We start from the raw sequence: 22,846 nt of genomic DNA, 5'->3' as shown, positions 1-22,846 counted from the left end.
ATAGTCAACTCTTAAATTATGTACGAATTTTCATGAGATCGGTTTGGTCATGCTACTAAAAATGTAGTTAAGTTAGTAGCATCACTACTTTTAGTTAACTACTCACCAACAGTTATTATTTCTCATTTCTAATCAGATTTTCTATGAAAGGCGTTCTCCAGAAATAAAATTGTTGTCAGTGTGCACAGCCAATTACCCTTAGCATTAGCATAACCGCTAACGGATCACCAGCTTTAAATAAAGTTGCCTGGTGAAATAAGCACATTTTGTGTAGTTTAAGAAAGACTTACCTGTTGGAATAAAACCAGTCTAAGATGGTTTGCTGGTCTTGGCTGGTCTCCAGTGTGATGAATTTAAAGTAGCCTACATGTTTTGATTTATTAGATTTGGAGATGTACAAATTTCATTGGAAACAATTTGTTTGGTATGCTAGATCATTTTTATTTAAAAGATATTGAAATATGTCACACCAGATCATTCAAAAGGGGTACATACACTGTAAAACATGAAACATAATACACAAACGCTACTGTTCCCATATTTTAAGTAGATTTGTGAGTTAAATACAACACACATGGTTATTACATTCAACATATAAATAAAACTGATTTAATTGTTTCATAGGATTTAATTATTTACACAATCCATTTATGTCACAAGAACTATCATTAATCTTAAAAGATCATTCATTTCCCTTGTAACATGGTGTATTTATACACAACTCAAAGAAACTAGTTTTAAAGCAAAACAAGACAAATAAATGCAAGACGTATCAAAGCTTTTCAGCACTGTTATATACTTCAAAATATTATATCTCTATTTGTGTTCCACAAGAAAAAAAAGTCATATAGAATAACATGAGAGGGAATCAATTATGACGGAATTGTAATTTTTGGGTGAACTATCCCTGTAATGTGGAAACCATTTAAATAATGGTTTTATATCCTTAGTTAGCCATACATATTGCTGGGAAATGAGGTTCATCGTACTTCTTATTTCTCTACACACTGGAATGATTAAGTCTGCCGTTTCGTCAGTAACACCTTGACATTCTCCACTCCTCTGGATCAACTCAAGAATCGGGAGGCTTGTATATGAAATCACATGGCAGACGTCACAAATCAACCACAGCTGAAAAACAGACAAGAAAAGCATGTGCTTTAGTGAGATATTGTTAGCTCGTAAACTACAGACTGAATGCAGAACTTGACGCTGAGATTCTAATGGTATTTGTCCAATGTCAAGTAAAACTAACCGCTTATTGCTTCTTGCAAGTGTTTGTGTCTGTTCCTGCATGAGCTGTTGTGGAGGAGGAATTTCAGTTGAGAACTATCTATAAATAAAGGCCTCCTGAGATGAGCTGGTTATTATCTGTGCGCTTTTCTCTACTAAGTTCACAAATATTATAACCTGCCTCAGGTACTTTGAACTAAGGTGTTACAAAAGAGATAAGGAGGGAGTAGTGCATGAATTTAAAATAAAGTCAATGAATACACAACAGCTTCGTTCTTTCCATGCATGTATTCAAAATGATCAAGTATAATTATAACAGGATTCCATAAAGTAAATCAACCACACCATTTCTTGGAATAAAACATTCAAAGAGAGAAACAATACCAAATATGAACATAAACAACATGAGATCGGCAGATGAATGAACAGTGATGAAAGAGATTCAAATCTGAATCAGGCCTATTTGATAAGATGAACAAAGATGGTCTAGATGACTAGTTAGTTGTAGTAATTCCTGAACAGTCTCTTAGCAGTTGCAAAGATGCACAGAGGATCACAGTGTTGAACAAAGGTAACAGATTTCTAAGTTGTAACATCATTCTCAGAATATAAATCCTTTATTTGAGCAGTAAACCACAAAGAGATTCTCAATCAAGGATTTAGCTGTGGAAACATTATACACCATGAGGAATACAAACTAATCTGCCTCTTCCTTTTTCTACTTCCTCTATATGTACAAAACTCACCCAGGGTACTAACAGTGACTCCTGATGGCAGAGATGAATACAACACCAAGAGAAAAATATGAACATACCCTGACAGGCATATGACTGTTACAGTATCATTATATTTATTTGTGCCTTTCATGAGACTAGGACTGAAATAGCTATGTATATCTACCTATCTATCTATCTATCTATCTATCTATATCTTGATATTTTTCAGCCTTTTTTGCATTATGCAATATATTTCTTGATATTTACAGTTGAAGTCAGAAGTTTACATACACTTAGGCTGAAGTCATTAAAACTCATTTTTTAACCACTCCACAGATTTAAGATTAGCAAACTATAGTTTTGGCAAGTCGTTTAGGACATCTACTTTGTGTATGACACAAGTACATTTTCAAACAGTTGTTTACAGACAGATTGTTTAACTTTTAATTGACTATATCACAATACCAGTGGGTTAGAATTTAACTGTGCCTTTAAGCCGCTTGGAAAATTCCAGAAAATGGTGTCAAGCCTTTAGACAATTAGCCAATTAGCTCAGTTCAAACTCAGTGGCTCTTTGCTTGACATCATGGGAAAATCTAAAGAAATCAGTCAAGACCTCAGAAAAAAAAATTGTGCACCTCCACAAGTCTGGTTCATCCTTGGGAGCAATTTCCAAATGCCTGAAGGTACCACATTCATCTGTAAAAACAATAGCACGCAAGTATAAACACTATGGAACCATGCAGACATCATACCACTCAGGAAGGAGACGCATTCTGTCTCCTAGAGATGAATGTAGTTTCGTGCGAAAAGTGCAAATCAATCACAGAACAACAGCAAAGGACCTTGTGAAGATGCTGGAGGAAACAGGTAGACAAGTATCTATATCCACAGTAAAACGTGTCCTATATCGACATAACCTGAAAGGCTGCTCAGCAAGGAAGAAGCCAATGCTCCAAAACTGCCTTAAAAAAGCCAGACTACAGTTTGCAAGTGCACATGGTGACAAAGATCTTTCTTTTTGGAGAAATGTCCTCTGGTCTAATGAAACAAAAATTGAACTGTTTGGCCATAATGATCATCGTTATGTTTGGAGGAAAAAGGGTGAGGCTTGTAACGAAGAACACCATCCCAACCGTGAAGCATGGGGGTGGCAGCATCATGTTGTGGGAGTGCTTTGCTGCAGGAGGGACTGGTGCACTTCACAAAATAGATGACATCATGAGGAAGGAAAATTATGTGGATATATTGAAGCAACATCTGAAGATATCAGCCAGGAAGTTAAAGCTCGGTCGCAAATGGGTCTTCCAAATGGACAATGACCCCAAGCATACCTCCAAAGTTGTGGCAAAATGGCTTAAGGACAACAAAGTCAAGGTATTGGAGTGGCCATCACAAAGCCCTGACCTCAGTTCGACAGAAAATTTGTGGGCAGAACTGAAAAGGCGTGTGTGAGCAAAGAAGCCTACAAAATTCCAGCAACTTATTGTGAGAAGCTTGTGGAAGGCTACCCAAACGGTTTGACCCAAGTTAAACAATTTAAAGGCAATGCTACAAAATACTAACAAAGTGTATGTAAACTTCTGACCCACTGGGAATGTGATGAAATAAATAAAAGCTGAAATAAATAATTCTCTCTACTATTATCCTGACATTTTACATTCTTAAAATAAAGTAGTGATCCTAACTGACCTAAGACAGGGAATGTTTTCTACGATTAAATGTCAGGAATTGTGAAAAACTGAGTTTAAATGTATTTGACTAAGGTGTATGTAAACTTCTGACTTCAACTGTATGTGCTCTAAAAAAATTCAGAGAAATCATAATTTGAACATTGTTGGCAAGAAGAACTAAAATGTTTAATACAGTTGTTAAATACAGTGAAAATCAAGTTAAAAATAATCAAGTCTAGTTTTTCACTAAATGAACAAAAGATTGAGTATTATATTGTTTACAAAGGGAGATTTATTTATTTAATTATTTATCATATTCTATATACCATGTAACAATAACAATATATAACTTAACAATACTAACATATTTTAACTAACATACTAATACTTTTAATAATAACATTTATGTTTATTTTTGTCACATATGTTTTAAACATATATTTTTACTAAACATTTTAATACATGAAAAGTGCCACACAGAGACTGTGTTTTTGAGTGTCGTCACAAATTAATTGTTAAATCATTGTTATTAATCAGTTATTTAAAACAGGCAGTTTGAACTGATTCATTGAAACAAATTGAAACTGAACTGATTCATGGAAATGAACCGTTGTTCTGAAGTTTAAATCAGAGATGCAACTAAAACATCTCGGCCTTTACACTCTCATACTTGCGAGTCAAATAAAAAAATGATTTAAAAAAAAATACTAATAATTATTTTATCTTTAAATAATTGCAAGATTCACAGTTTTTTTTTCGTAATTGTATATTTGAAATTTGTATTGTAAAATCATCGCGAATATAGTCCTACATGAAACTGCTCGTCTTCGTAAATATTCTACAAAGTATGAAACTAGTATCGGCAGGTGTAACAGGACCAGCTAAAAAAACAGCTAAAACTAGCAAACCTAGGCTGGTTAAAGCTGGGGGGTTGCTTTAAACATTAGGGAGAAAAACTAATGTAACCAGCGAGACCAATTAAAACCTTTAAGCAAATATGACAAACTTTGCCTAACCTTACCTCTAAATTCTTCCATTCTTGACATCTCCAATAGCGCCCCAAACTTCAAACAGAAAGACATCAGGAAAGCCGAAGTCTCCCAGTACGGAGTCAAGCGCCTCTGCAAAATCGTCCGGGTTCCTCTTGTCCTTCCCAGCTTCAACTATAGTGGTCGCTGTAGAGCACAGATGAGATACGGCAATGCGCTTCTAAACATTTTCTTCCAAACAAGTAGACATTTTTGACGAATCTTTATGCAGCTTTTGATAACAGTTCATGGTGACCACAGCTGTCAAACCCAAAAGCACCAAAAAAGTGGTACATAGAACTCATAGCACTAGATTCCAAGTCTTCTCAAGTCTTACAATAGCTTTGTTCAAGGAACACATTGTTTTTCACTGATAATCTTCACCGAAGCTTGAGTCCAACGTTTGTGACCAGAATTAAAAAATGCCGAGTTACGTTCGGTTACTATACATGCGCAAACCAATGCCGTTTTGCCGCCATTGTTTTTTTATTATTATCTGGATGCGAGTTCTGGCTGAGGTAAAGATTATTAGTGATTAATTCTGATTTATTAGTTCAGTCACACAAAGTAACACTAAAAAAAATTTTTCAAAAAAAAAACATTTTAGCCTGTTTTAAGATTTAAGCATTTCAATTTCATAACAAAATTCCATCAAATTAAATGTACTTTAAAAAAATACATAAATAAATAAACTTCAAATATTTAGTTTTTTCAGTGTCCCTTCAATATTAACATAGATTAACTGACAGAGATGGATTAATATACAATCACCAAGAGAGCAAATCTGGTCTTTTACTTGGGAATATTATAATTAGACTGTTGCTATATTCCAAGACAGATGGATAATAAATATTACTCTGTAATCTTAATTTTTTTATTTTAGACAATTCTTTCAAAGTCAATTCCTGGAGCCAAGAAATACTTTCCCTAAAACTCATAAAAATTAGGCAATGAATGCATGGGAATTGCAGGGACATTATCCTTGAGCTTCCCCACTTTCACACAGGCCTTGTATGGTAAAGATTCAACACCATCCGTCATTGGGGAATTATGCACTCTTCAGACATATCTCACCGAGCTCTTGGTCCCTGATCCCCATGTAGCTCTCTAAAAGGTCGTCAACCTTCCTTATAGCCTTGTCTTCAAACTCACTGGGCTGGTGGAAGACAAATTAATGGAGATGAGTTGAACTGGAGAGCGTTTGCAGGCAACATTGTATTTAAAAGCATAGTTTATCCAAAAATGAAAATTCTATCATTGATTATTTTTGGATGCACTGTATTTTTGAAAGCACTGAGGTTGGCTTCCAACTGCACATTTCACCCTTTGAACTCACCATTTCCTGGACCGTCGCTGCTCCTTTAGAACGCAGACGAAGAGTCTCTTTCCCGCTTACCATTTTGCCCTCGCTGGATTTGGGTGCTCGCGTTCTCTGGCCAATCATGTCTTATCGTCACAGAATTACATGAAAAAACAAACCACTTAACATTACAATTTTATCAGATCAGTCCTCTACTGATTGTCATCATTTTAATTGGTAACATCAATATACAAGAAAACAGCAGCTGATGTAAGCGAATTCCAGTGCGCTTGTATCTTAATTGCCTGTTTATGGCTAGAACAGTTGTGAGAAAACCATGTACTCTTGTTCAGGTCAGATTCCATTAAGGATCCCTGCTGATATGAGAGCAAATTTAAACATTATTCCAAATACCTCTTCCATCGAGACAAGACAAAATGGCGCCTGTGTTTGTGGCTTGCCGTCTGCTGCCCTCTCTGTCTCTGCCACTGGCATTTGCTATCTTTTTATTTCTTTTTTAATCACAAAATGTAACTCTACCTTGGTTTATGACTGCCTAACACTGCTTAACATCCGCAGTGTGGTTGTTGATTTTACTAAGGGTGATGTTAGTGGACCTCGTCTCTCCCCCACTCCCACCATTTTCGATTCACCTCCCTGCACACCTGTGTCAGCGTCCTGTGGATCTCCCTAGAAGGAAGCGCATCTTTCATCGCTCTTGTGGGGAAATGAGTCGGCTCATGGACACGGTGCAGGTTCCTGAGGTTCAATTCCAGCAGCTACTTGTGTTTACCCCCATTTCCCTCTCCATGCATCATCGTTGGATTACTCCTCGTATCCGCTGTGGCGGAGCAAATCTCAATAATCTCCGACCGCTGTGTCGAGCAACACAGCCAGAGAGTGTTTCATCATTGCTGAAGAATGGCTCTCATTAACGCACAATCCCTGGTAAATAAAACCTTCATTTTAAATGACTTTTTTACTTCACAAGCACTGGATTTTCTATGTATTACAGAGGCTTGGATTAAGCCTTGCGAGTCATGCTTGCTTTCTGAACTGGTGCAAATCCTCAGAAATCAATCCATAGTTCGCTTGTCTCATACCTTTACTTCATGCTCCAGTGAAGAGTTCTCTGCAGCATACTATGAAGTATGGGATTCTTCAGTAATGGAATCTACTCTACACAACTTGGATGCTGACAAACATCTCAGTTACTTCAACTCTACATGTGCCTCTATTCTGGACACCATTGCTCCATTGAAGCTTAAAAATCATAAGCCGGGGCCTGTTCCCTGGCATAATGACATGACATGTTCTCTCAGACAGGTTTGCAGACAAACTGAGCGCAAATGGAAAAAGGATAAACTTCAGGTTTCATAAGAAATCATGAGAAATTCTCTCACTATTTTCCAGAGGGCAGCTAAGGCTGCGAAGTGCAAATACCTCTCTGATCTGATTACAAAAAACTGTCATAAACCCCAAGTTCTTTTCTCCACCATTGACTCTGTGTTAAATCCCCTTGTAAAACTCTTTCCTGAGCCTTCTACATCTCTTTGTGAAAGTTTTGGGAAGTTTTTCACAAATAAGATCATGGCTATAAGATCTCAGTTGTCTCATACTGGGTACACTTTGCCTGACGGTCCTTTTTACTCTTCTACATGGTCTGTGTTTGAGCCTGTTAATTTGTGCTCCTGTAAGGAAATTGTTGATCAGCTTAAGCCCACTCTATGTCCCCAGGATATCATTCCACCGTGTTTCCTCAAAAAAAAATGTATGGATGCGGTTGGCCCGGGTCTGTTATCAGTAATCAATAAGTGTTTATATACCGGTACCATTCCTACTTGTCTTAAACATGCTGTGGTGTCACCATATCTTAAAAAACCAAATCTTGATCCTACATCCCTTTCTAATTTTCGGCCCATCTCAAATCTGCCTTTTATTTTAAAAATCATGGAGAAAGTTGTACTGTTTCAATTACAATCTTTCTTGTCAAACAATTCTATCCATGAAGTTTTCCAATCAGGTTTTAAAGCATTACATAGCACTGAATCTGCTCTTTTAAGAGTCTCAAATGACATCCTTCTCACAACTGATACAGGGAAATCCATGGGGCTCTAGTCCTATTAGATCTATGCGCTGCATTTGATTTGGTTGACCATGACATACTCCTGTCTCGCCTGGAGACATGTGTGGGTCTTTGTGGTACTGTATTAAAATGGTTTCACTTTTATTTGTCAAATAGTTGGTTTACTGTCCGTTTGGGGCATCATACTTCTTCCAACACACCTCTTGGTTGTGGTGTTCCGCAGGGATCAATTATTGGTCCAGTGTTGTTTCCCTGTATTTGCTCCCTCTGGCCTCTATTTTTGAAAAATGTAGAGTGTCTTTTCATTTCTATGCCAATGACACCCAAATCTATCTTCCCTTACACCGTAACAATAAAAAGTCACTAAAACCTTAGCAAAAAGAAGTCTGAAATCATTTTGTTTGGCCCTAAGGAAAACATCGTTTTTGATTATGATCTCGGCTCGCTTGCCTCATATAATATGCAGTGTGCCAGAAACCTGGGCGTCCTATTTGACAGCAGCCTAAATTTTGATAAACAGATCACTGCTGTTGTCAAGTCTGGTCTTTTTCATCTTTGAAAACGTTAAGCCCTTTTTATCCACAAGTCATTTTGAAACCGTAATCCATGCCTCTGTAACATCTCGGCTAGACTACAGTATCTCGCTGCATTATGGCATCTCTCAGTCTTCTGTTTCTCGTCTGCAGCTAGAACAAAATGCAGCTGCTAGGCTTCTCAAAGGGAAGTGCAAATATGACCATATTACGCCTATTCTAATTTCTTTGCACTGGCTCCCTGTCAAGTATAGGATTGATTTTAAAATCGTATTATTTGCTACAAAGCCCTCAATAATCTGGCTCCTCAATACCTAACTGATTTATTGCTCCCATACACTCCTTCTCGAACCCTAAGAACGTGTGACCTTGGCCTACTCACTGTCCCTAGAGCCAAACTTAAAATGATTGCGCCTTTGGTACCGCTGGTCCGAAACTTTGGAATAGCCTTCCTCTTTATATCATCTCTGCATTTAAATCTTCTCTTAAGACTTTATTTATTTTCCCTGGCTTTAAATATTCCCTATTTTATTTTGGGATCTTTTATATTCATGATTGTTTATTGTTTGTTTATTTTGCTTTTATTTTTATTTTTTGTCTTTGTCTTAATTTATTCCTTTTATTCACTGTACAGCACTTTGAACAACCTTGGTTGTTTTTAAATGTGCTTTATAAATAAACATTGATTGATTGATTCATTGATTTTAAAAATTATTTTCTAATTTTGGCGAATTATCGTATTTCATTTGGACATATCAAAGCTATCATGTCATATACAGTCCAGATATCATGTTAAACTTCATGTAAGATACTCTGGTCCAAGAATCAGTCAGTAAGAACCTTTATATCTGCAACAGTGCTGGGGAGTAACTAACTTTATTACATGGCGCTCTGGAACACTCAATTTTGATTGGCCAATGGCGCCATCTAGTGGTCTGAGATTTCTGAGTGACAACCGCACATTGGGGGATTGACTGAAACGTATGAGGCCGCTCATCCAGGTAGTGCGAGTCATCTTTCCTGCTTCTCAGATCACTGTGTGATCTCTACAAGTAAGCTAATAAAATAATTTCAACTCAAATCAATGTTTCATGCCCATTTATTTGGCAAGTAGTCTTGTAATAGGCTGGATAATGAGGAGTCAGACGGTCATTTTCACAAAATAAACACCAACAGACCTCTGACCGGAGGTGGGATTTAGCTGTTCAAATGTTTATTTCTTCTTACATAATTACATAATTTCAATGCAAATCAATATTTTATGTTCATTTATATATTTATTTTCTTAGTTGCCTTGTAATAAGTGCTCCGCATCGCGGTCCTGATCACCCTGTCGTAAATAATTGTAAATAATAAACAGTTGACTGTACATTATCCCTAATATAACAAGTAGCAATGCAACTAATTTAAAGCTGAAGTGTGTCATTTCTGCGCCACTAACGTCATCAAACAAAATTGCAAAAAAAAAAAAAAAAAAAAAAGGACAAATTACCAAAAACTCCCCCCAACTTACGGGACTGGTTGCGCCATTTAGTGCATTTACATGCACACCAGCACACTGATAACTACCAAAAATCAGCTCATTCAAAAAATCTGACAAAGCAAGAAAACCGCATTTACATGAGATATGAAATCATCGGATTATTCTCTGCTTTTGACGTCAAAACGTAAACAGTCATTCGCACACCCCTTGCTCACATTGGATAAGCTGGTTCAAATGGTGTTAAAGGTGTTTACATGCAACACGAAATCGGGGTAATGGGCAAAAATGTTTTCTGATCGAATTTTGCTTAAACCATTAATGAACTTACCCTGATAAAGTATAATCTATTATCGATGTAAGATTGTGCATGTAAACATGCTAAATGTTGCTACATTTTTAAATGCAGCTGTTCATTATGGTTTTGACTCAAATAAAATCATTTGAGGGGGCTTGTAAACACATACTTTAAAGTAGTTAAACTACAGTCAAACTACTCTTTAGAAGGAGTGGTTAGCTAAACAATAAGCTACCTAGCTAGCTACTTACCACACTAAGCTACTTAAGCAGATAATATATTTTTTAATATATAATGCTACACTGCTACTTGTTGGAAATAATAGCTTGTTAACTCATAATTTAAAGTAGTTAAAATACACTCAACCAACTTTTTTGAACAAGAAGTTAGCATCATTCAGGTTGCTAACAAAAAGTTGCTAACCTCACTGAAGCTATACTTAAGGGGGAAGTATCTTTTCAAAAATAATTTGCTACTAAATTTAATACTAAATTGCTACTTGTTTGAAAAAGTAGCATGTTACTGCGCCTAGACTGTTTTGAAAACAGCTGAACTACTGTCACACTACTAAAAAACACACTGAGTTAGTAGCGTCGCTACTTTTGGCTAGCTTCTCCTCAATTACACCTTCAGGGGAAGCAGTTTTCCCAACACTGGCCTGCAATTCAGCCAGCAGACACATGATCTAAGTGTCATTCTCCAACAGCCATTTTCCTCCATATGGCTTTGATCTTCTATACATCATTCTCCCCCATATACAGACATAGTGGGAAAATTCTGTGTGCATTCGGGAGTGTAATTACCCACAATTCCCTCACAAAGGCTAATCCATCATTCTAAAACAGCCAATTAGCTAATGCTATAATGATAATTAAAGGCCTTTCAATTATTAACAGTAGTAATTGGCTGTCACAGAAAGGAGAGGTTGGTATGCTCATTTTGGCTTGTGCATATTAAGGCTAATTCTGAATTTGCTTAGGCTATCAAGCATGTCGGGGTGATCACACAACAGAACGAGAGAGCACGTGCGAGTAGTGTTTGTTTTTCAACTGCAGGGACCTGTGGGAGCAAAACAGACATCTAATTATTAGCATTTACCACTTAGAGCTGTAATTATGGCAAAAGAAATTAGACCTGTCTGTGGAGCAATTACAAGCTAATTTAAGAAGCATTAGCGCATGTAGTGTTTTAAAAGGAATGCAGATCAGACTCCAACTGCAGGAGTCAAGACTCGTTTGCATACATTCAGGTTGCGCCAGTTTTCACAATATCAAACATCACTGGTTTTTATGCCTCCTCATATTTTTGAGCTAAGTGGAATTTAAAGGGATAGTTCACCCAAAAATGAAAATTCTCTCATCAATTCTTGTGTATGACTTTCTTTCTTTTACTGAACACAAATGAACATTTTTAGGAAAAATATCTCAGCTCGGTAGGTCCATACAATGCAAGTGAATGGTGACCAGAACTTTGAAGCACCAAAAGCACATAAAGGCAGCATAAAAGTAATCCGTAAGACTCCAGTGGTTTAATCCATGTCTTCAGAAGCGATATGATAGGTGTGGGTGAGCAACAGATCAATATATAAGTCCTTTTTACTATTAAATTGTGTTTTTGGCGATATGTATTCTTCATGCATATCGCCACCTACTGGGCAATGAGGAAAATTTATAGTAAAAAAGGATTTCAGTATTTTTAAAGATTACATTTATGCTGACTTTATGTGCCTTTTGGAGCTTCAAAGATCTGGTCACCATTCACTTGGACCTACAGTGCTGAAATATTCTTCTAAAAATCTTAATTTGTGTTCTGCTGAAGAAAGAAAGTCATACACGTCTTGGATGGCATGAGGGTGAGTAAATGATGAGAGAATTTTTGGGTGAACTATCCCTTTAATTGCAATTTAATTTTCATTTTTGGCACCTGACAGCCTCAGTCCCCATTCACTTTCATTGTGTGGAAAAGAGTAGCTTGGACATGCTGTTAAACTTTTTTTCAACGGAAGAAAGGAAAACATACGGGTTTGGAACGACATAAGTGGGAGTTAATTACGGCATGTATTATGCACTTATGCATTATTTGTTATTATGTACTAAATTACATACTTTATTAACCAAGAGCATGTTAAACAATAATCAAGTCAATCAAATTTAGTGACTCACCAGATATCAGAGCTTAAACTTCCCTAACTTCCCATCTGCACAGGGATTTTAATTAAGGTGGGAACAAGGGGCGGAATTCAGCACCTCACTTTGTAACCTGGGAACATTTCCTTTAGAAATTACGGTGGAAAATGTGGCTTTCTGTCTCGGTCTGTTCTTATGACTGAATTTGTGCATATTTAAAGTACAATTTCAGGAATCTCTTACAGTATGTCTTTATGAGTTAACTCCTATTTCCTAGATGGCTGTGTTCTGCCAAAGGTCAATGTAATGTTAGATATCATTCTACTTTTCTTAGTAACATGAAGTGTAGCTAATTGTAGCTAAGACTGCTGTTTAATGACTTTTTATGTAGTTTTAACATTTCCAATTAGCAATGATACCTAGAGATTCATCTGTGTGCTGTAATATTGAGGCGTGTAATTCCACTGATTGACAACACAATGGCGCTATACCTCTGCAATACACGGCTTCTAACCCAAGCAGCAATATTAAATGTGCCAAAAAAGCAGCAAGACATTGGTAATCATGTGTAGTAATTATAAACATTCAAATGAAGTATAAATACACTCTTTAAAAGTCATTCTTTTTACTGACACACAATGTGTAGATTCATGTATTGAACTCTGAAAGAAGAAGCTGTTAGAAAAAAAAAAAATGAAATCTGTAATTTCTGACTCACCAAATGCTTTCTTGGGTTCCACCAGGCGCAGGGTGAAGGGTGTTCCCCTCAGCTGCTCCTTCAGCATTTTAGCAACTTCATAATGTCGACATCCCACAATGCTCTGGTCATTAATGGCCTCGATATGATCTCCAACACACACTGTTTTTATTCGGTCAATGGTGCTGTCTTCCTTTATCCTCTGAAAGAAAGAAATATATACATCATCTTAACTGATGACCAACCTATTCACCTCTATTCAGATGCAAAATGTAAGAAAATAGAACAGAGCAAATGGCTATTATTGAATAAATAAGTGTTTATACTTTTTTTTAATTGTATGATTGTTGTTTTGTTTTATGGGGCTCAAACTCTAAAAGATTCTTAGAATCTAAGATTTTAAAGATTCTGTGATTCTTATTTGAATTTGCAACTTACGAATACAAATATTAATTGTACAAGTTCTCAAATCTTCAAGCTCTCGAGTTTTGCTACAGATTTACCTTCATATTCTTAAGACTCTAAGAGTTGAGGATTCTAAAGATTCTAAGATTCTAAAGTTCATAAGATTCAAAAGATTCTTATAATCAAAAATTCTAAAGATTCTGTGATTCTTAAGATTCTAAGAGTCTATGATTCTAAAGATTCAAAGAGTCTACAGTTTATAACATTCTAAAGATTATATGATTCTTAAGATTCTAAGAGTCTTTGATTCTAAAGATTCAAAGAGTCTACAGTTTATAAGATTCTAAAGCTTCTATGATTCATAAGATTCTAAGAGTCTACGATTCTAAAGTCTATAAGATTCCAAAGATTCTATTAATCGAAGATTCTAAAGATTCTATGATTCTAAGAGTCTAGGATTCTGATGATTCTAAGAGTCTAGGATTCTGATGATTCTAAGAGTCTAGGATTCTTTGATTCTTTAGATTCTTAGTTTCTAAAGAATCTATGATTATAAGAGTCTAAGATTCTAAAGATGATAAGATTTTAATGTTTATAAGATTCTAAAGATTCTGTGAGTCTAAGATTCTAAAGGCCTTTGCACACCAAATGAGAATTTATGTAGCAATTTCTCGGCATGATTAACATTTTGAATTGAAACAATGGATTCCAATGAAGCCATTCACACATAGAGCGAACATTCATGCAGACAAAGCAAGTTTTTTTATGGTGAGTGCGTCAAAAAAACATTTTTCCCATTGGCCGATGAAATGCCCTGACCAATACAATAAAATATGATTTTAAAATATTTGTTTACACTCTATATTTTTTCTAATCATCCCTCAGACCAGTAGTGTAGTCTAAGGCATACGCAAACGATTTTGCATATGCCCACCTAAAATATATTAGATTCTAAGATGTTAAAGTCTCCAAACTTGTTTCCGCAGAAATTGCAGCTTTTAAGCATTTTAATCAGTTACCTTTAACTTTTGACTGACACCTACTTTAATGAAAGCATATCCTGCTCCATTATCTGTGATGGTCAGACCAAGGGCATCTTCTGTTTTAATGACTTCCACCTCTTTGGTCTCTCCCCTCACATGGGCGAAGATAAAGTCCTCCAGTCCGATCTGACCTCCTAGAAGTTTCTGCATGTCCACTTTGTGGGAATTCAGCGTGCAGAAAAGGATCTGGGGAGGTAGTCACATACATGTGTCAGACTACGGGAAAAATAGACGCCAAAACCTTTACCAGTGTTTTCCACAGTCTATCAACAATATTCCTGAGTCTCATGACGCTTTGCGGGCGATGTGGGCGGAACTTCCGGTTAAGCGTAAACAATCGTTATGTACTAATGCAGCATTAAAAATGACAGAAACTTGAGAACAACAGATCAGAGAATTATAGTGAGGTGATACTGTTCTTCCTCACCCATCTGTTAATGATTATGGGTTTGAGGATAATGGCCAAATATTGCAAATAGAAGCATTTTAGTTATTTTGTTGAGTCTTTATCCATCGATGGAAGAACCTGAGCAGACTAACCTGAAAAGCTATGGAGCCTATTAGTGCCTTCGCAGCTATAAAGTTGGACATGTTTTGAAAACTGTAGATCATTATGTTTATTTTAAAGCATATATTGAGTCTAGTCAGAACCTGAAGAGTTTGTTGTACCGAGATTATTTACTTACTGCAGATACAGGGGAGGTCTAGACAGCAGGATGCTCGTGTATTACAGGACTCATGCTGCCGTTTTTCTGATAAAATACAATTATTTTGTGGGAGATGAATGTGTAGTAAGCTCAATCTAGCTTTATAATTGTCAATTTACATACTTAATCCCTGTATCTAAATGTTATAACCTACATGAAATGATAGATTGAATTTATTGTTCTTGTCTAGAAATAACGATGTTTTAGCAGCCACACAATAAACTGTACCATACAAAAATAACTACATGCAATACAAATAAACATATTTATTTGGACATACATTATAAACATTGTACACAAATGTTCAATGTTCTCTGTAAAGCATCTATAAACAGTACGTATTATTAAAAGCTCTAGATGTACAAATAAATTTAATTGATACTGAATTAATGTCCACACTGTTTTTCATATCACCTTTTCCACTTAAGGGAAGACATGCACATTCTGCAAAGACACTCAAAATTGCAGGAAAGAAGAAAATCAGAATACAGTTAATTTCAAACGTGATAAAACATCTCACTACTGTACATGTCTCATCTAATAATTATGATCTTTCACTGTAGAATTTATCCATTTAGCATTACAGCATGAAAAAGTTGAAAACATCGTCTCTACTTATAGACAGTTCAGGAAAAACACCGTTCCTTTTTATACTCAGTAATAATGCAATTTCAAAACACGTGTAGCATTCACAAAAAAAGATGCTAAATAGAAATGAACAACCTCTAAAAATTTCTAATGAACTTTCAGCACATGTACACACAATAATGCTATCGTTTATGTAATTCATTGCGCTCCGTTTCTGGACGTCCATCGCAGCCGGACCATAACGGTGAACAATATAAGTAATCCCCGCTGTTGACTTCTTGCCAATAAAGTGAAAAGAGCACACAAGCAAATTATTCCAAGCTTTTTCAAACAGATGTTCCTAAGTCAATCCTTCTGTAGGCAGCCGATGGAAGAAGCAGCATCTGGGACTGGAGCGCTGTGCTTTGCGAGTGGTTTCTGAAAATAACATTGCTGTTTTAGGTAAAACTTTAGTTTCGCTTGATTTTTAAGATAACCATTAACTGCACACATTGTCCGGGAAATTTTAAAGACATCTTACAACATTTAAAAAGCAAGAATCTGGGGCCTGGGTAGCTCAGCGAGTAAAGACGCTGACTACCACCCCTGGAGTCGCGAGTTCGAATCCAGGGCGTGCTGAGTGACGCCAGCCAGGTCTCCTAAGCAACCAAATTGGCCCGGTTGCTAGGGAGGGTAGAGTCACATGGGTTAACCTCCTCGTGGTCACTGTAATGTGGTTCTCGCTCTCGGTGGGGTGCGTGGTGAGTTGTGCGTGGATGCTGCGGAGAATAGCGTGAGCCTCCACACACGCTAGGTCTCCACGGTATCGCGCTCAGCAAGCCACGTGATAAGATGCGTGGATTGACGGTCTCAGACGTGGAGGCAACTGGGATTCGTCCTCCGCCACCCAGATTAAGGCGAGTCACTACGCCACCACGAGGACTTAGAGCGCATTGGGAATTGGGCATTCCAAATTGGGGAGAAAAGGGGAGAGAAAAAAAAAGCACAAATCTAACCGCATGACCCGCAAGCAAGCAGTGATCGGCTACACACAAAACGCACTTCCGCTAGCCAACCGTAAATTTCGCCCACCTTGTGAAATACAAAGGATTCACTGAGGATATTGTGGACACAGTAGAAGGCGCTGTTGAGTCTTAAACGGTACATATAAATTAGAGGGCGCTGTCTGAGGTGTTTGTTAGTATTTCATTGTAAAAAAAAGAAGAATATTACTTTAGTTATTTGTTATTGTTATCCAACGTGTTTGCTCACATTTAGGGAGTCAGCACTTATATGCAAAAATAAAATGAATCTTGTATATTCACATATATTACACCTATGCTAACAATAGCATTTGCTAACTCACCTTAAGGTAAAACGCTCTAGTTTCCTAGAATTCTCATGATTATTGACATTACAATTAATTATTACTCTTGTAAAATGATTTGTCTTGACTTGATCTGCAGTTAAAATCTATATTAAGTCTGAACAGAAATATGATCAACTTCACAAATGAAAGTGAGTAAAATGCATGTTATCATATGAGTGCCACTGTTATATGAGCACATGGATTCTTACATAATCCAAACTCTACCATATCAACTCAACTTTTGACCCAAACTGAAGCACCCATTGAGATAAACACTTTGTTTTCCAGTGTTCAGTCTTGAACTCTGTTATCAAGGTAACATTTTACCACTCTCTCAGGCTTTGTGATTTTTACAATACAGTGTTCTCGATGAAAATGCTGATAATGACCCATTATGTAAGTTGATCTGTTGATATTCTGTAAAAATAATTAGTCTTATATGGCAGTGGCCAGTTAGTTAACATTTCATTGCATTAAAAAAAAAAATTAATAAATAAAAATACAAACTTCAAAGCTTTTTTGGAAGACATATTATATTATATTATATTATATTATATTATATTATATTATATTAAAACAAATAATAATAATTTAATTTAGTTTATTTTGTTAAAAAGCTAAGTGTCATTTCTTTTTTTTTGGTTTACGTTTTCTTTTTATTCCATTTATTTCTTTAAATGCTGTCATGTGTATTTTTTGGGAGTTTTGTCAGTATATATGTTTTCTTTAATGTCAGCAGCCAGTTAACATTTGATTGCACAAAAACAAAAGAAGAAAAAAAAAGATAAAATCCAAAACTTTTTTTGGAATAGATATAATTTATTGCAAAATATTATATATAACAATTTATATTAATGATTTATAATATATTAATAATTTACTGTATTTTGTTAATAGGCTAAGGTTCATTTCTTGTTTTTGTTTTTTTTTAATTATTATTATTTTATTGTATTTATTTCTTTAAATGCTCTAATTTGCCCTCTTCTTATGGTTTCTCATGATGGATAAACTTTATAAATAATTTCAGCAAGTCCTAAATATAGGCCATGTTAACAAGAAGTACACCTGATCGCCCAGACGTCTATTTGATGTGTGTGTTTACATCGGCAAGACGTTTTTTTAAGGTTGCTTGCTCATCTGCAATATGTCTATAAGACGTTTTCTCTCGGATGTCAGTAAAACATTCAGCAGATGTCTTTGAGACATTTATGATTTAGAATGTTTGTAAATCTGATCTTGTTAAGATGTTTAGCTGATGTTAATTAAATGTTGATGCTTTCCAGATGAGAAGATGTAAAACAGACATCTCAGAGATGTACGTGTGCTATCTGGGATATAATCTCAAGAGCAACCTGCCACTTACATAAAGCACATCCCAAGAGAATTTCTTTAATTCAACCATGCATAACTTTTCAGATAAGCAACATGTCTCCTCTGAGACACCGCACGTCCCAAAAAGACAATTAGATGAGAGTGGTCCAACCGCTCACTGTACCTCAGAAGCTGAGATGTTAAAGACCTCTGCGATCTTGCCGTAGAGTTCCCTCACGTTGGTGAACCCATGAATGCGGCCCGTCGGACTTCCGTGAGCCAGTTGGGAGTGGAACACTAACCTCGGCCTGGGACACGGAGGAGTCCCAGATGGTGGAGCTTCTTGGGGCAGTGGTGGTGCTGATGGAACCACTCCCTTGTTCTCCTCGTCTCCCAATGAACCTTTGGAGTCCTGTACATCTGGACTCATGACTTCTCTGCTGGGAATCAGCTCCTGGCCGCACGTCGTCTTATCTGAGTTTTGCTGCATGTTGGACTGCGGCATATGCAACCGCCGGGTGTTGGGGCTGGCGTGATAAATTAATGATGAGGGTTGCTAGGTAATGCTCAACAGGTGAGCGATTTTGGATCCTGCTTAGTGGAAACCCAAAACCACCTGAGCTAGAGTTCTTAAAGGTGACATAGAAGATCAGTACTGAGTGCTTCAAAGAACAGATATATCATACCAGCCAGGCAGCTGAAGTGAAGCGGAGGCCATCTGGCCGAGCTGGCAGTGGGGCGGATCTTCACACTAAAGACTTAGCTATTGTGTAAACTGTGTTTGTGAATTTGGTTGAGGGTTGTGAGCCTAAATGTGGGTAGCATGGCTTAAATTTGGATTTGCCTAATGGAAATGTTCACCCAAAAAATGAAAAATCTGTCATTTTGTACTCACCCTCTTGTCATTTCAAACCAGGGCTGGTACTAGTGATATTTGGGGGGGCATTTTGGCCTTTAGGGTGGGCAATAGGTCATTTTGGCATCCTTAGACCCGGCTATGTTTCAAACCTGAATGATGCTGTTTTTCTTTTTTGTAAGTTCATAGTGACCACACCTGTTAAAAGATACCAAAAAAAGTAGTACATTCGACTTGTGGACAAAATTCCAAATTTTCTGAAGTCGTACAGTAAACTAAAAATAACTCTTTGGTTGAACTTGATTTAATCATGGACAGTGGTTCCACATGTTTGAAATGAGTTTTATTAAATAACAATTACCATGTAATTTCAACTTGAATACTTCAAGTAGAGGAAAGATGCTGCGAGTAAAGACGCTGACTACCACCCCTGGAGTCGCGAGTTCGAATCCAGGGCGTGCTGAGTGACACCAGCCAGGTCTCCTAAGCAACCAAATTGGCCCGGTTGCTAGGGAGGGTAGAGTCACATGGGGTAACCTCCTCGTGGTCGCTATAATGTGGTTCTCGCTCTCGGTGGGGTGCGTGGTGAGTTGTGTGTGGATGCCGTGGAGAATAAAGTGAAGCCTCCACATGCGCTATGTCTCCACGGTAACGCGCTCAACAAGCCACATGATAAGATGCGTGGATTGACAGTCTCAGACGCGGAGGCAACTGGGATTCGTCCTCCCCCACCCAGATTAAGGCGAGTCACTACGCCACCACGAGGATTTAGAGCGCATTGGGAATTGGGCATTCCAAATTGGGGAGAAAAGGGGAGAGAAAAAAAAAAGCACAAATCTAACCGCATGACCCGCAAGCAAGCAGTGACCGGCTACACACAAAACGCACTTCCGCTAGCCAACCGGAAATTTCGCCCACCTTGTGAAATACAAAGGATTCACTGAGGATATTGTGGACACAGTAGAAGGCGCTGTTGAGTCTTAAACGGTACATATAAATTAGAGGGCGCTGTCTGAGGTGTTTGTTAGTATTTCATTGTGAAAAAAGAAGAATATTACTTTAGTTATTTGTTATTGTTATCTAACGTGTTTGCTCACATTTAGGGAGTCAGCACTTATATGCAAAAATAAAATGAATCTTGTATATTCACATATATTACACCTATGCTAACAATAGCATTTGCTAACTCACCTTAAGGTAAAATGCTCTAGTTTCCTAGAATTCTCATGATTATTGACATTACAATTAATTATTACTCTTGTAAAATGATTTGTCTTGACTTGATCTGCAGTTAAAATCTATATTAAGTCTGAACAGAAATATGATCAAAATTGGGCAAAATTCCAAGTTTTCTGAAGTCGTATAGTAAACTGAAAATAACTCTTTGGTTGAACTTGATTTAATCATGGACATGGGTTCCTCATGTTTGAAATGAGTTTTATTAAATAAAAATTACCATGTAATTTCAACTTGAATACTTCAAGTAGAGGAAACATTACTGAATCAAGTAAACCCAACATGTAAAAATAACTCAAATGAAATTCTTTTAGTAGTATGCTAGCAGTAAGTGACAGGAAATGTTAGCATGCTGATGCTAAACACAAGCTGGTGGGAAGCACTACTGTGTGCAACTATGGTAGAGTTAGCACAGCAATTGCTCAATGGTTAAAGCAACATGTAGAATATTTAAAATATTTTGGGCCTCAACGTATGCTCAAGCTCCACTCTTCACCATGATGGTAACCCCCAAAACTACAACTAAGCAGAAATTCTTCTAAATCTCAACATAAAACATTAAACACTATCAATTCTCCTCTATATTCATCTTGCACAAAGACACATAAAATAATACTTAATTTTAACACTTCATTTTAATCTTTATGTAGTCCAAACTTGATATGGATATGGATTACGTAAAACTGACAGGACACTTTTTTTAGTTGACTCAACTCAGTTAATTTAAGTTCCCTTGGTTACATGAATTTTTGAGTAATATGAACAAAGACTGAGTAAAACTGATGATAATAAAGTAAAAGTGTAGCTCTTTGTGAGGAACAGACCAAAGTTTAAGTGGATATTTAGTAATATTTTTTTCTTCTACCAAAAGAACAAAATTTCAGTCACGATTGCGTTCATATTCAAAAACCACACAGCAAGGTTTTGAATCATTGATCATGTTTACATGCACACCAAGCTGAATTATCAAAAATCAGCTTGTTCAAAAAACCAAACAACGGAAGAAATCACATTTACATGAGAAATGAGATCATCAGATTATTCTCTGCTTTTTTCATCATATCTTAAACAGTCAGGTGTACAACACTTGCACACATTGGATAAGCCATTAAAAATGCCGGTAAAGGTGTTTACGTGCAACACGAAGTCAGGGAAATGGGCGAAAAAATCTACCAGTCCCGAGTGGATTTTGCTTAAACCTTTTATGTCCTTATTCCGATAAAGGAAAACTGTTTATTAAGATTGTGCATGTCAACAAGCTAATCAGATATGCAGAATGGAGAATGCCATTTGAGATGTCAGTTTTTGGTATATACAGTACTGTGCAAACGTTTTAGGCACTGGTGAAAAATGTTGCTTGTGAGGATGTCTTCAAAAACAATGGCATAAAGTGTTTTTATTTATCACTTAATATCATACAAAGTCCAGTAAACATAAACAAAAAGCTACATCAATATTTGGTGTGACTGCATTTGCCTTCAAAACAGCACCAATTCTCCTAGGTACACCTGGACACAGTTTTTCTTGGTTGTTGGCAGATAGGATGTTCCAAGCTTCTTGGAGAATTCACCACAGTTCTTCTATTTATTTAGGCTGTCTCAATTGCTTCTGTCTCTTTATGTAATCTCAGACAGACTCGATGTTCAGTGGGGGGCTCTGTGGGGGCCATGCCATCTGTTGCAGGGCTCCCTGTTCTTCTTTTCTAATCTTTTCTATTTGCAAAATGTTAATGTTTGTGAGTATAAAATGTATATTTCCTATTTACACACTGAAGCTGAAGATATAACTATTTTAAGATTAATGCTTTTATGAAACATCTTATGTGCCTAAGACTATTGCATTATTTTTAACATAAATGTATGGCTGGAGACACCTTAAACTGGCCTCATTAAATGTTAGGACACTTCAGAAGGACCATTCAGAGGTCAGATCAACTGCAGCCTGATACCAGGCACTGGTTGTGGATTTGATATTTGCCCTGCAGTCGGCAGAGTTCCTCTTCTGTAATATGAGCAGCTGTCTCAACTCCTTGCCTCCATATACTAAGTATACACAGAAAAGGTTTTTATTTTATTTTTTCTGCATAAAAGGGTGTGTGCGGGTCATGAGGTGTCATGTGATACAGTCATGTGGCCAAAAGAAAGGGATTAGACAATCATAAGCAGAGCATGATTGTGTGAAG

The 22,846-nt window shown here is 36.8% G+C and overlaps 2 protein-coding genes across 2 annotated transcripts in view; both read right to left on the bottom strand.

Moving 5' to 3' along the window:
- The window catches only part of LOC127438849 (uncharacterized), a 687,566-nt gene that overhangs the window by 399,623 nt on the left and 265,097 nt on the right, over positions 1 to 22,846 (bottom strand). The window lies entirely within an intron of this gene.
- Positions 989 to 19,002, bottom strand: LOC127438839 (PDZ domain-containing protein GIPC3-like). Its single transcript, XM_051694749.1, has 7 exons — positions 18,757 to 19,002; positions 14,619 to 14,804; positions 13,192 to 13,372; positions 5,987 to 6,096; positions 5,725 to 5,806; positions 4,644 to 4,797; positions 989 to 1,131 (listed from the first exon to the last, which is right to left on the bottom strand). Exons 1-6 carry the CDS (start codon positions 19,000 to 19,002, stop codon positions 4,646 to 4,648), a joined length of 957 nt encoding a protein of 318 aa, XP_051550709.1. The 3' UTR covers positions 989 to 1,131; positions 4,644 to 4,645.

The sequence above is a fragment of the Myxocyprinus asiaticus genome, chromosome 50 (assembly GCF_019703515.2).
Source record: "Myxocyprinus asiaticus isolate MX2 ecotype Aquarium Trade chromosome 50, UBuf_Myxa_2, whole genome shotgun sequence".
NCBI lineage: Eukaryota > Metazoa > Chordata > Actinopteri > Cypriniformes > Catostomidae > Myxocyprinus > Myxocyprinus asiaticus.
This window is presented reverse-complemented; position numbering and strand designations above follow the sequence as displayed.

What these genes read in the sequence shown, in the direction of transcription:
- LOC127438839 (XM_051694749.1), bottom strand. Translation starts at nt 19,002, where the DNA reads ATGAGTCCAGATGTACAGGACTCCAAAGGTTCATTGGGAGACGAGGAG. An exon ending in GGAACCCAAGAAAGCATTTG is followed by an intron (nt 6,097 to 13,191) that starts GTGAGTCAGAAA and finishes TGTGACGATAAG; the next exon opens with ACATGATTGGCCAGAGAACG. An exon ending in CAGCGACGGTCCAGGAAATG is followed by an intron (nt 5,807 to 5,986) that starts GTGAGTTCAAAG and finishes GTCTTCCACCAG; the next exon opens with CCCAGTGAGTTTGAAGACAA.